The 14,751-nt window shown below is 41.5% G+C and overlaps 1 protein-coding gene and 1 long non-coding RNA gene across 4 annotated transcripts in view; both read right to left on the bottom strand.

Moving 5' to 3' along the window:
* The window catches only part of LOC148661457 (uncharacterized), a 123,586-nt gene that overhangs the window by 85,565 nt on the left and 23,270 nt on the right, over positions 1–14,751 (bottom strand). The window lies entirely within an intron of this gene.
* The window catches only part of micu1 (mitochondrial calcium uptake 1), a 36,516-nt gene continuing 23,999 nt past the window's right edge, over positions 2,235–14,751 (bottom strand). For 2 of the 3 annotated variants that reach the window (XM_088635234.1, XM_088635236.1), the window contains 7 exons: positions 11,554–11,668; positions 10,241–10,323; positions 9,879–10,076; positions 6,712–6,849; positions 5,410–5,518; positions 3,822–3,911; positions 2,235–2,782 (listed from right to left, as the gene is read on the bottom strand). In XM_088635234.1, the coding sequence (XP_088491360.1) occupies positions 2,622–2,782; positions 3,822–3,911; positions 5,410–5,518; positions 6,712–6,849; positions 9,879–10,076; positions 10,241–10,323; positions 11,554–11,668 (894 nt within the window). In that variant the 3' untranslated portion in view covers positions 2,235–2,621. The remainder of the gene's footprint in view (positions 2,783–3,821; positions 3,912–5,409; positions 5,519–6,711; positions 6,850–9,878; positions 10,077–10,240; positions 10,324–11,553; positions 11,669–14,751) is intronic. The other variant, XM_088635235.1, reaches the window with a different exon arrangement.

The following is a 14,751-nucleotide window of genomic DNA, read 5'->3' as shown; positions in this document are numbered from 1 at the left end:
ATCAGGAGGCAGATGCTGTCTTTATTTCTGTCACATTTCACTTGTTGAACCTAGACAACCATGCCTTGTTTCTGAGCACTAGATGTCACTCATCATCCTAGCTCATACCATAAAAGCTCACTGTAATTTAGGTCCAGTGAGTAGGGCATCCATGGCATAAGTGTCATATTCTCATCTTGCAAGAAAACTGTTGTTGCAGGACAAGCATGATGACAAGGGCTGTCCTGCTGTCATATCGGGATGTCTTCAGGCAGGGCAGCTAGTGAGGCCCCAGTCTTGAACCATGCAAACAGTTCATGATTATTCACTACAGAGGATCTTCTACTGCATATCACTGACACTGCAGACAATCTCACTACTGATCAAGTCCATCAGGGTGTCCCAAAAAAAGATAATTCATTGTTCCAGTGCTGGATTGAGTTCCACCTAAGGTGTTAATGGCACTAATGGAACACAGGTGCTGTGCTCTTGATAAATAGGGTGTGTTGGTTTCTTTCTCAGTTTTTCTATTTACATTTTGTTTACAAAGTTTGATGTTTAACAGGTAAAATCACCTTATCACAATCTGTTCTCTCTCATGTGGTGACTAAGTGCTTATGCAACTGCAGTCACTCAGCTATATCCTAGTCATTCCTGAATGATCAATTAATCAAACAACATCAAAATATTCAATCAATATCCAACATTTGTGTATTGTGTTTTAAAAACAAAAACCAAAATGCACTATATGTATGCTCGTAGCTGTTAAAAATCCCCAATGACAGCACAATGCTAACCTAGCACATGTTAATAATCTGGTTATTAGCTGGAGCTTCCGTTGATCAGTTCAGAGCTACACACGCAGCAGCAAAATGCTTGGCCATCAAATGGGAATACAGATGAAGGAGGCCCTCCAAGTCAATCTCATTTTCAGCAATTACTCTTAAGTGCTCTTTAGTAGTGCAGGTCGTAGAGAAGGACTGTCTGCCTTGTCCATTTTAATCAGAGAGAACTGCTGACAGCAATCTTCTCCTCATGACGCAGGGCTCAGCACACTGCAGGCTGGCTTTGCCTTTACTACACCACCTCTGCTCCTGCCTGCACTACCAGGCTAGTGTCACTGGCAACTAGGACAAAACTGCAAGAGGGAAATTAAAACCCAATACAGCACAATCCCAGTAAGCAATAAAATCCGAGGGCATGTTGTGATTATACAACTGGTCATGTAGTTTTAATTACATTTTCTTTCTGTGTAGTCATGAGTTTAACAACATGTACATGGAATCAGTCACTCAGCACTTTAATTCACTGACATTTTCTATCTTGGCATCCTGTGCAAGTCTTGTAATGTTGCTTCAGAAAGTGCACAAAGTCCCTGCCCAAAATGCAAGGGCATATTTGTGAGCAGGGACCAGCAGTGCATATCCTGACCTACATCAGAGGAATACTGATGTTGGCGGCAGGTCAAAGCAAGGAAGTGAACATTTGTGGTCAGACCTCAATGTTACCTCCCAAAACTGGCCATGCCTTCTTGGTCCCAGTTAGGGGGTTGAGAAAAGATGTCTTCTTCAGGAACTAAATATTATAGTTGCACTCAGCCCAAAGATATGAGTTCAAGAAATAACCTTCTCAGTTTCCAATTTAGTTCCAATTTTAGTTCCAAGTTTCAAACATGATCAGGCCACACAAGCTTGATCTTAGCCAAAAAGGTCTAAGATCAGTCAAAAGTGCTTTTGGTGCTCCGTACAACAGTCAGATTATCTGTTGTAATTAAGATGTAAGCCATTATTTTATAAGGAGCTAGCAGTACTTTTTATTCCACACACTCCACTACAAAAACAGAATACCCAGGATGAAAGTGCTATTTTCATACTCCTGTTGATGTTATTAATAAGAACATGAGAAAGATTCCTGTACATTTCCCAGAGCGAAGAAAAGAAAATAGTTATATAAGAGATATAACTCACAAGATAAAGGCAAGAAACTGCTTAGCATTTTTTAAAGTTAATTTAATAGAGTATGACATCATACATATGTATAGAAAAAGCACATGTTTACAAGTCAATGTTTGTAGTGCAGCAAACCCAGAGGAAGACACTTTAATCAGTGGTAAAAACTGGATCTCCTCCTGAACTGAACTCAATTCCCTCTTCCTGGTAGTCTGTACCCTAAGGCACAGGACTCAGAAATGTGTGGTGTAAGGGGCAGAAATGTGACCCCCCTGCCAGGAGATACACCCAAAAAAGACAGACAACTGATGGGTTTGGATGTGCAAAGCTAATGCAACACTTGTCTGTGAGGGCCAGGTACAGTACATCAGGTGTGTTTCTAGCAAAAGAGAAACAGGGGTGGCAAAATATGTTTGTACAGAGCTCTGCCATATTTAACTGGCCATTTTTCAAAGTTGTCTAAATTCACAAAGTAACTCAGTACCGGTTACAGATATAAATAATACCTTTCTGCTGCATAACTTTCTGACAAGGCCAAGCTAACAGACACTGCTGTGCCTGAGTTTGTTCTGCTTTTTCCTTGCTGTTTTGCAGTAGTTGTTTCTGATGTTTTAATGAGTTTGGCTCCGAGAAGAGGTGTCTGCAGTAGAAGGTTTCATTGACTGCCACAACTGCCCCTCGGCCCTGCCCTGGTTACTGCTTGGTAGAGGTGAAGTCCCAGGCCGTCTCCTGGGCGCACTTCCACATGGCTCGGACCAGACGTGTGAAGCCCATGTCTTTAGGCTTCTCCAACCCACGCATTAGCCGCTGCTTCATGATGGAGATGAACTCCTTGTTGCTCAGCTCTCCATTTCCTACAAGGGGGGCATTTGGAAAGATGTGTTAAACCAGTTAAACTACAGAACAGATGGAAGAATCAGGCTGCCACTCAGTGCTCTGCTGTCACCCATTCCACCAGAAGTGGGTGTGGGTTTGAGTGACAGGTTTATATACATAGCCTAGTGCAGCACAAATTAGGATCAAGGCTGGGATTAAGTGCTGCACTGGCCTTTTCACCACAAAGTGCTTTCAATTTGGCCTTTTCAGTGTGGATAATCCCAGTTTTAAACTGTTCAGATCACAGAGAATTACAAAGCTTGAGTTTCCTTTGCAACAGGGCTTTCAGCCCCTCTTTCCCCTGGGCCACTGTTGGCTCTGCCTGGCTTTCTCTCCAGCTATAGTTTTAAAGCCAACTCACGAAAACTCAGGATGAGATTCATGAATCAATAAAGTTCAACAATAAAGTTTTTTAGCCTTCTCTGACTGAGCAAAAGAACTGAATCTTTTTACTCTTGCAGTAAAGACGACTATACGGGGAACTGATTCAAGTACTCAAAGTTCTCAAAGAAATTGCTTCAGAATTCTCAATCGACTTATTTGGAATCAACAGTCAAGGGTTGTGGGAATCTGGAACAAGCAAGCTGTCCAGCCATATTGTTGAAAAGAACTCAGCTTGGCAAAACCTTCAGATCAATTAGATCTTTGTGATCAAAGGGGCTAAATAGGCTCAATGACCCCCTGTTATTTGTAACATTTCCTATATTCTTATACTGTTAACAACTCAATGAGAAAGGTGACATGAATGGACTGTGTTCATCGCAACAATTCAAATGGCACTGAAGATTATTCCTCTCTTTGCTTCTATAAACTTGAACACAATTCTTCAATCAAGACAGCTCTTATGTCAGGTGTCCTTTTTATGTATCTACCCGTTTTATCCCTGTCTCTATTCCCTGCCTAATAGAGAGCAGAAATGATCCAAGGCTTCTGACAATGTACACAATTATATCCAGTGTACAAGGGTATGGCAAAACAACCACAAACAATTCACAAGACAAATAGTGGATGGCTCACCATCACAATCAAACAGTGCGAACACCACATCACACACATGATCAGACAGCTCCACCTTGGCCACAGTGCGTGCCACCTGCTTCATCGTTGCTGAAAGAGAGAGGCAGATACAGAGAGAGAGAGCAGGTTAATGGGAGAAACATAAGCAGGAAAAAAGAAATATGGATAAAGAGGGAAGTAAACCATTCATTCATCTGTGTTCTTGATTAATTCATGATGACGCGCATCTGTAGAAGTATACTGTCAAGTGTTTCAGGAAACATGATTCCACCTTGCTCAGCAAAACCATATGCTACCCCTGAGCTTCATGCAGTGTGCACCGCCTCTCCAGAGCCAGCCTATAATACAGCTCGTTAATTCTTCACCATTACCCGTTTAAAGGGAACACTACTTAACACCCTTTCAGTGCAACAGGGTTAGTCTCTTTACACTGAAACAGGCATTATTACAAAGTTTAATCACCTAACAGTAGGTCCTGTTTTAACTTAAACTAAACTGAAAATTCGAATTCCTCACCACTTTTGCACACTGCGAGAATCTTAAAAAGCTAAACTTAATGCAGATTCTATTTATGTAGGAGAAAGAGACAGGGATCCAGGCTTTTCTGAGGACCCCCTGGGACATTCAGACCTTCAAATCAGAGTCCAAGAGCACTCCCTCTGGCCATACTGATCAGAGCTAAAAACAGAAGAAGCCCTGGCTGTCATTCAGTGTTAGGGAATTCATTCTGCACACTGTGTAACATCAGCTGGCCTGAGGAGGTGGCTGTACTCGTTTCAAAAGGCAAGCAAACAGGCACTAAATACAGAATGCACTAATTTTCTTGAAAAAAAAACATACAGCCTGAAAAAAACAGTAGTAAATGCAAAAAACTCCATGTAATAGTTCAGGTTTAGATGCAGAAATCAATAGCAACTGCCTTGCCTGGCACGGTGACAAGTGACCCAGAGTATGAAGAGTGTGCAGAAGGATAAGGGAACAAAAAATGTAAGATGACTGACTGCTGAAGGCTGCTACTGGCTGTCCTCCATTGATTCCAAAATTTGCCAAAACAGCACAAATGCAAACAAGACATGAAGGTGAAAGAATATAAAAGAGCAGTAAAAAAGCCTGCTTCTGAATTATTGATCTCGGCTCTGTTGCACACAAAAGAGGAGAGGAGGGTGTCTATGCAGTGTATACACATTTCTGTGCATGTCTGCTATAGTGTGATCCAATATTAAAGATCCAACAAATTTTGGTCACTGAGTTAAAATGCTTTGGTAGTGTAACCTAAGCATGCTAGCTTAGGTTAGAAATCTGGCTGATACACACCAAAACTCAAACAGCCCTCCACTTAACTGACTTAATATAGCCAGACTGGCACAGCCTGGGGAGCTTCTACTCCAAGATCTCCTAGGCACACTGGATTATGAACACAGCCCAAACTATTTACAGGCACTAGGCACTTCTTCTTTGGAAAAAGAAATCAAGGTTACAGGAATCACTTTAACTGGAACTCGAGATCCCTACAGGAAACATGATAGGTAGAGGCCCGCTTCAGATAAGCCACATGGGATTCCCAACCCTGTATTAAAAGATTGGGTACCTTTGTCAATGGAGGCTCCAGCCATGTGGTAAAAGCTCAGGGCAGTGTCCACATCGTTCACATTCTTCAGGAAAGTGAAGAAATTCTCTACTTCCTCAAACGTTATTCCCTGCAGATACAAAAAGAGTGAGACACAAAAACAAACAGTGAAGGTGAAAAGTATGATTAGCTTAAAACTAATTTTAGACCTTGTGCTATTCACCCCTCTCTCTCTCTGAGGCCGTCTCTCCTGCCTCTACAATACAGTTGTTTTATGTCACTCCAGTTTGTTGATGGTAGTGTTTTGTAAACAACAGCCCTACTACTGTCTTTACTACCAGTAGGTATATTTCTAGGAAAATCAGAATGCAGACTCACGACGAAAAAACTTTGAGAAAGAGGTACCCAGGTGACTTGCAGCCTCTGGACAGGTGATTATTAACCCACTGGCACACAGGCACGCTATTACTGGCTCGACAACTCTTGGATAGGATTCATTCTGCAGTCCGAGCCATTACTCAAGGATTCAGTTAGCTTTAATGCCACAGGGGAGGAAATCTTAAATGAAATCTGGAAGGGAATTGGAAGTAGCAAGAAAAGACTTCTTCGCTGGCACAGCACACCACGTTAAAGGGATGGTGAGATATGTTAGCGCAGCAGATTTACAATGTGCTATCCTGTAAGCACATAATGGTGTGAACCCAGGGTTTATTCTCAGCTCTGTAAACTCAGAGGTTCACTGCAGCATAGAGGGACTATTAGAAGCACAGCATTACTCAACAGCAGCACAAATTAAAATTTTAAGTTGAAATCAGGCCATTTAATCTATCAGAGCTTACTATTTTTCTACACTGAGTGATTCTTTCAGAGCAACAAAGTAGATCTGGTAGAACTCTGAGCCCGGCTACACAAAGAAGCCTGGTGATTAATGTGACTCATTAACAATTTTAAAGTAAAAAAGGACTGTCTAGTATCAGGGCCGACACCACTTTAGGTTGCCATTCACTCCATTGCATTCTGCAAGATTAAAATAGCCTGATGTCATCAACTTAAGTCTTACTTCCCCTCTTTCTAAAACAAAATCTCATTTTCTCTACAGGCACCATTTACCAAGACCAAAGAAGATCCACAGTCTTAATTCAGAATCTTAACTCTAGTGCTGCCGTTTCTGAACAGAGGCTTATTGTTCAGTTTTAAATGGGAAAAGTACGTGCTGAAAAGCAATCTGTAGATTTTTTTTTAAAGAACTGAGGCAAAGCTCGGCCCCTCTCACTTGCACCAGATCAGGGGGGAACGCCAGCCCGCTGCTGCAGGAACGCCTACCGGTGCGTCCTTGAACTGCTTCTTGAGGCTCTTGAGCATCTGTGTGAGTTTGCGAGACTGGACTCCGCTGTAGGCCAGAAGCATCCCACCGAACTGGCGCTCCGTGATCCGTCCGTCCACAGGGTCATTGCGCTCAAACTGCAGAGACACAGAAGGCACGTTCACTGCACAGCAGACAGAACCCCTTTGGGATCTACTAGCCACAGCATAGGGAGCTGGGTCCTTGTTACTTCATTATGTAAATGCACATGGGACTGCAACTTAGGAAACCTGAAGAGGTTTGACAAGTGCACCTATTTCCATCACCAAGAACTCGTGGGTCACTTCACTAGTAGCAGGGAGAGAGAAATAAAGAGTCAGACAGGCATGTCGACCAACACGCTTGTGATCTTTCATAGCAGGGATTAGAGATCTAGACTTAATTGATACACATAATGCAGTAAAGAACTAGCATTTGCTGACAAATGGGACAAACAGATCGTGGGTTCCTGCATACAAACTGAAGAATAATAAAACGCCACAAGGCTGTGATGTGATATTACACCAGGTGTCCTGGAGCCTGAGGTCTGAGGACATACTGCAGTCAGCAAGCGAGCTCTGACCACAAAGCCTGAGGGATTGTAGTAAAATGAAATCCACACAGAACTGGCAATTAAAACATTTCAAGCACATATTATAGTGAAAGTGATTGACTGTATTTATTCACGCAGATGCAGATATTGACAGAATGGCTCTTTCCACACAACACTATGCAAACATGGAAAACAGGAGCTGTGAGCAGTTTATTAAAGATCAATATTAACTTAAATAAATACAATGAAATACAACAAGAGTCGCACAGAAGAGCTGTAGTAAACAACAGCCACCTCTTCATTCCCAAGATGGGAATGTTTTCATCAGTGATTATTTTTCTTTGTGTCACAGCAGTTCAGTGAAAGGCTATTCCACACCATCTGATACATCAACCCTGAAGTCTTGTGATAGTTTGAATTTACTAAATCAAACTGGGACAGTAAACTCAAGGAGTACCTTATAAATCAACCAGGGTAGGCAACCACAGATTGTTGAGAAACAAATTGTGAACCCTCAATATAATTATGGGAATTACAATTTCTTACCATTGGTTTACGCTTACCAATGCATTTTTTGAACCACAATGGTATATGAAGTAGAAAAAAATCAATAATCAGGATATACAGTATGAAATAGTAAGTGACCTATTTGTTTACTTAGCATAAATAAGGGGTAACTTGAATCATCTGCCCATATTCTAAACACATCTTCACATACTTATTCACAAGGATGTTTCTTTGTGGATCATTTTGCTAATAATCTAAATGGATTTAACGTCTCTGCGTTACAGATTTAATTAGGTTACCTACCTCATTTATTAAAGCGTTTATATGTTTCTAATTATGTTTTAGGTCTAAGGTATACAAGCATATTGACCAACCAATGAAATTTACTTTTTAATTTCTATTTCTATGTACTTTAACCATATACAAACACATATTCCGAAATGCTCCAAAGGCAAGTAAGTATTCAACTACTTCCCTGAACTAAACTTAATCAAGCAAATACGCATTCGAATAAAACTTAATTCTCAAATGTTAAAGTGAAAACTTAATGTATACTCATCAGAATTAGATATTTAGTCAGGCAAAGTCTTTGAGATTTATAAGTCCCACAGGGAGAGGGATCGTGGATCTGTTCTATGCCTATTCAATTCTTGCCTGCATGAGGATAGAAAGGGTTCTGCTTGGCCTTGCCATAAAGACAGCTTCTCATGTAATGTCATGTTATATTCTGTGAATGTGCACTTTGACTCAAGACTTGTGGACATGGCCACATGTTGAGACTTAGATGGGGAGAATTTCTGCTCATCCATGTTTTATAGCTGCTAAGCTGAATATTCATTGATCCTCAGTACAGTCGACAAATGTCCAACTGTTTTATTTCATTGATCAAGAAAAATTCAAATGAGAAGCTAGTCACAAAACATATTTTGTTTGTGAGGAGATCTTGGGCAGAACTCTATTTACGTACAGTCTCACACCCCAGCAATTACTTCCAGCTATGTGTTTTTGAAGTTGTGGTCACAGTCATGTTATATTCTGTGACGTTGCCTCAGGGATTCAGAGAGCATCCCAGAGTGTCATCAGGAGTAGTAGCCTCCCCAAATTAGTGATTATTACTGATTATTATCCCACATGGCTGATTCTACACTGCTGGGTCCTTCTAACTCCATTCAGGTATTTAGGACAGGTGACCTCAAGCTGAGGTTAGAGTGCAGGTGCTTCTCTTGGACTTGTAGATGGAGAGCCATCAATTTAGGCATGTCATCACAGGGGGAGTCATGACCCAATTTATGGTGTCCTTCCTGCACGTTTATCAGAGTTCCTTCTCAGCAGCATTCTTAAGAAGATGACTCAAAGGAATTAAGCAGTGCCAGGGTTATTTTCCATTCAAAGCACGAGAAAGGATTATTATACTCTTTTTAAGTACTTAATTCTAAACATAACAATAGCTTTGCTGCTATAAACCTCTGGACTGCTGCCTCAGCAAGAGAAAAAAAAACAGAATTGAACCAAGTCAGCAGTGATGGGCTATTTATTTCTTGATGTCTGGAATACACTGGTCGATTTACAACAGAGAAACTACACCCCAGACAGACGTGCTGATACACAGCCATGCATAAAGGAGGAAGACAAAGCATGCCATATAAATCTGGTTTCTCTGTCTGAGACAGATCCCCAGCATGTGTAAGAGAGTGAGGGAGACAGGCACAGAGCAAAGCTGGAGGCAAGGGATTCCTGAATAGCCTCCGATCTATGCAAGGCTCCTGCCATGCCACCAATGGGCACAGTACTGTGGCTAACAGAGGGTAAACTCCTGTAGAACAAACAGCAGCCTGCAGCACATGCCTACAGGGCATCAATCAGCCTTAGCCCCATGAAGTGCCCCTTCCATCAACAATGAGTTTCTTCAATTTAAATTTCCAAACTGCAGTGTCAGCTCAATGCAGCATTGTCCCCCTCCACTACTGTCATGCAGGAAACCAGACACTTTCCATGACTTTTCCAAACCTGGAAGTTCAGTTGAGAAAATGTTAGCGACCACATCCTTGGCCACAACTCTCACCGTCTCTCTTACACCAGCTTCCTTACCTCCAACTTCAGTACATCATGCTGCAGTTTCCTTTGAAACTCTAGAAAGCTCTTGATGGTCAGCTTGCCCTTCAGGTCAGCACCAAAGAAGTATGTGGTGAGGGCAGAACTGAAGCCTGATTTAAGGGTGTTCCCAGTTACAGAGCGGTCCCGGTGTCGCATTCCCATACTGGTTTGTGACCGGATAATGCTCTGGACCTAGAAGCAGTTAATCAGAAAGAATGCATGAGTAATTGAAATGCAGCCACCCACCAACAGAAAAGATTTCATTCTGCACCTCTGTTTCTGATGAGTGACTGGTAATAATGCAGCCAATGATGGCAAATGCCCACTCATTTATATTTTTGTGTCTACCCAGCTACCTGTTCAAATTCCTCCATGTCCACCTCTCCATCCCCATTCAGGTCAAACATCTTGAAGGCGATCTCAAAGTTCCTCTGAGGGGCTGTAAGACACAAGCAAGTCTGGCGTGAGCTGCTAGGCACCGAACAGAATACAAACGTAAAGGGGTAATAACCATACCATCACTGCATTTGAGGTGTTTCGACAGGGGGCTTTGCACCTTAGCTCACCTCGCCACTACTCAGCAGGTGTTTGCTTTGGTGCAGCGATTTTATCAGCCTACGGTCAGTCCTCTTCAAGACTAAGGCCTTACCCTTCTATTTCTACACATAAAAATTAATTTCTGTCACCCAGCCTCAATCCCCTGAAGCGATCTGTACATTTGAATAGAGAACTTAGAAATAATTGTGAATGTTAGAAACAATGCACCACGTTCATTACACTAAAACAATCTGTACAAATTAATACATTCCTCCTGAGATTTGCCTTCCCAGGAAAATGGAAGAACACCTGATATCTTAATTAACTGCTAACCTGTAATTCCAGTGATATAGTGGCAGTTTCTGATTGAGCTCATCAAAGATGGGAAATACTCAGGAACTTCTATCTCAGGGATTAACAGGAATTGTCAAAAGAAGAAAAACACTCCTGCACAGAACCCTTACATTCCCAAACTCGGTTCTCCACAAAGTTCAATGTTTCAGACAGACAACTGTCAGAGCTCACTAAATAGTGGGAAGTTTTTTTTATTTTGCTTGAGGAGGTTGAGGAGACGGGTTTTATTTAGGGGAATGAATAAGGACCAACAGCCCTGGAAGATCAGTACATTAACCTAGATTATCACTAAATGCCTTTGAATCTTATTTTTTTTAAAGTTCATTTTAAAGCTGTTACAGTTTAAAACAAGCATAGGATTTTCTACAGGCTACATAAGACAGCAATACTGTACTAATTTACAACAGGTACACCACAGCATTCTCATACCATACTAAATCCCTGTAGCTCCTGATGCCTCTGAGTTTTGCTTAAATATAAACATAAATATCAGAGCTGTCTAATCCTCATCCTGGAAGGCAGGTGTGTCTGTACATTTTCATTGCATGATGAGATAAACTGTAGGCCATATGTTTCACACCACTCTCCTAGACAGAGCGATTAACTCTTTTGGCATGGGAAAGTGCAGCTCTAGTGAGTGTCTTGAGCTTTGACTTTACATGCATTCAAATAATGAAAGTGATGCTAAATGGCGGGTGCATGTTGATCTCTTTGCAAATCAGTAGGGTCAATTTACCAGACTGGCAGGCAGGCTTTCTGTGAATGTAAAAACACTTACTGGACAGGACGGTGGTGAGGAAGATGTAGTCGGAGAAGGAAATGAGACCACATTCTCCCAGCGTGTAGAAAATACTGTCCTCATCAGCAAACCTCTCCCGCTCTTGGGACAGCTTCTGTTGCAGCAGAGGGAAGGAAGAAATCATTAAAGGGAGAGGAATCTGCGAGAGCAGTGGCAGCAGCTCTGTCATGATCCACAGAACCAGAAATAAGAAAGGTTTCTGCCTATGCCCTCCCCAAAGTCTACCAACTCACCCCCCCTACCCTGGGACTGTCTGTCTCTGCTGGGTACACTGGCCCTGGCCTGCTGTGTTCACACAGATATTACATCTCTCTCAGTACGTCTCTGCACTCATGAGACTAATACAGAGATCACAGCGGTGAAACGCCATGAAGAAAATGCCACATGTGAATGTGAACCATTCAACTTACCCTTGATTGGCTAATCTAGGGATAACTGGAGTAGACCAAAAGTAAAGGCTGATTTTCACTGCAGAGAAAAGGCACAATTAGGTATTGGTGGCTAATCTGTATTGAACCATTTTATTTTATTATCCTGTACTGCTGGCTTGATAATTGTGGTGCCAGACCTATGTCAATCATGTGGAAGTCTCTGGCACAACCAGCTGTACAGTACCTATTAATGATACAAACTCACCTGAGAAGCTCCTGAGTATTCTGCTTTTTGTAACACTTAAGCTTTTAATGACTGGACTAAGCAGGAGTAATGACTCATTTGGTCTAAGTGACTGATTTCTAAACTTTTAGCAACTGATAATTTAAAGAATCCTACATATCCTGCAGAGCTGTAGCCCTCCTGGACAAGGAGTAATTATTAGACTAATGTATTAGACTATGTATCTTAAGATGTGCACACCTTCAGGAAAATCAGCTGAATGCTATTCTTTTCAATCACAGCATGCCAGAGTCGATGTCCCATCGATGTCCCACAGAGAATACAGATCTAATGCCCCAGCCAGAAAGAGTACTTATCAACCCTTTTATCCCCACCTCAAAAACCCCATTAAAACATACCTGACAGCGTCTACAGAAAAAGGATATGCAGCTGGCAAGTAAAGGACCAGCACAATTAATGTGAAAAGGACAGAAACAGGTGATTTGCAAGCCCTAGGTTCCGGTCCTTCATTGATCTATTATTATTTTTATATGCTGCCAATGTCTTTTTTTGTAAACATCACACTTAGAAAAGTCTATGGAAACAGGAGAGACAGAAAAAGAGAAAAATAAGGACACAAATAAGTGAGAGAGTCAAACCATTGTCATGCAAGAGCAACAGGACTTCATAACAGGCCAGACACGGTGAACGAGAGAAATAACTTTTTGTCTTTGCAGGAAGAGAACCCAGTGGATAGCACGTGTTAAAAGACTCACAGGCACACGTGAATGCAAGCATAGAGTATTAACATACACACACTCAGTCACACACACACACACACACACACACACACACACACACACACAGAGCATGCCAGGGGACCAGCCTTGGCTCAGTCCCTGTGATGGTTACCTCAGTCTGCAGTGGATTCCGTCACAGAGGAGGGGAAGGAAAGAGAGGGGGTTAAATCACAGACTACAGTGTGGACAGCTTCAACAGCACACAGCTCACATTCACCCTAGCCACATGACACTGTCCTTAGATTCACATTGAGTACGCAGTGTCAATGGGTTTTCACTATGTCAAGTGGAGTGCAATTATGAAGGCCTTAAACATGGCGCATTTACAAGTTAACAACATTCACAGACAATGCAATCATTTCCCTTGAGCCAGTGGCATTATTTGAAGATAGATTTTTATTCTGGGCTTGTGGTCATGCAGCACCTATTGAGCTGCAAGCTGGAGGTGAAATCAAGTACATTGCTGTCTCCACCTTGGCATACAGACCCTCACAGCTCTCCCCGTGGCCCAGGGAGCTTAGCTAGGGTGAGAATAAACCAAGCTGGTAATTTAACAATCGTTAATTCAGACTGATCACAATCTTCAAAAACATGATCACAACATCAGCTACTGTAAATTGTACATGAGCAGCCAAAATGACGTATTGCAGTTAATCTATCACATTTCCCTATCAAATCTTATTGAATCTGAGGCATTCCACAGTATTAACATACTTAGGTCCTCTCTACACATGCAAAAAGGTAAAAGGCTACCTTTTGTACTACAAATTGTACTACAGAATTGTTAGCTTGAACCAAAATGGCTAAAATTTCAGGAGATTACCGTAGAATTATATTTCCCTAAAGAAGGAAAACCTGACAAAAAATGTAGAAGAATGCAAAATGTCTAAGACTTCTGCAATGCAGAGTACTCGATATTCTGTAAAAAATTAAGGGCAGCATGGTGGCTTGGTATTTACAGCTAGTACCTGTCCCAGGTTTGATTTTTTTGTTCAGTATAATCAAATAAGTAAACCATTTTTGTAAAGGATGACCTGGGTAGAACCAAGGTCAGACAACTCTAGTGCTCCCCAAGAACCAAGTCACACAACTTGCACTGTAACACATCTCCTTGCCAAAACCGCTCACGATAATAAATTGCGCAGAAGAAAATGAGGCTCACAGAAAAAAAGTTTGAAAAGGTTCTGAAAATATTCCCAGCAAACTCAATGAAAGAGGGATTTCCAAACCTCTTTAACACCATTTAGAGAGATACCTGTGGCATCATCCCGATGACATGCGACAGAACATGATGTCCATGTACATCACATTAGAATTAAACTTAGCAAATCTATAAAAAGAAACTTCAGTTAACGTCTAGATACTTCATTTGTTCTATGCTTTTTGAAAGATAATATGTTAGCTCTCAAACTCAAAACTCAATGCTTTCTAAGGGCTTTTAAGCTCTCTACAGGGCACCGAAGATGAAAACCTGACAATAAACAGTGCCTAGAATTTTCTTCAGTATAAACGCCTGTCACAGGAGGTCCTGTCAGGAAAGCACAGCCTTGTCACTTAATTCAGATTTATTACCAATGGAAACTGTTGAAGATTTAGTCATTCAGAACTCATCATGTTCTACACTTTCTGTATGGAGGCAGTTATTTCTCAAATACGATAGGTTGTCATTGTCAGCATGCAGAAATAACACAATGTCATTACTAAAGTCTGAAGTATGTTGAACTTAGATCTGGGCCTGTGATCCTGTTCTCAGACAGGTTTGTACCCAAGGTCTGTTACAACC

Source organism: Lepisosteus platostomus, chromosome 6 (assembly GCF_059453375.1).
Source record: "Lepisosteus platostomus isolate fLepPlt1 chromosome 6, fLepPlt1.hap1, whole genome shotgun sequence".
Taxonomy (NCBI): Eukaryota; Metazoa; Chordata; class Actinopteri; order Semionotiformes; family Lepisosteidae; genus Lepisosteus; species Lepisosteus platostomus.
Note: the sequence above shows the minus strand (reverse complement) of the source record. Positions and strands in the feature narration are given on the sequence as shown.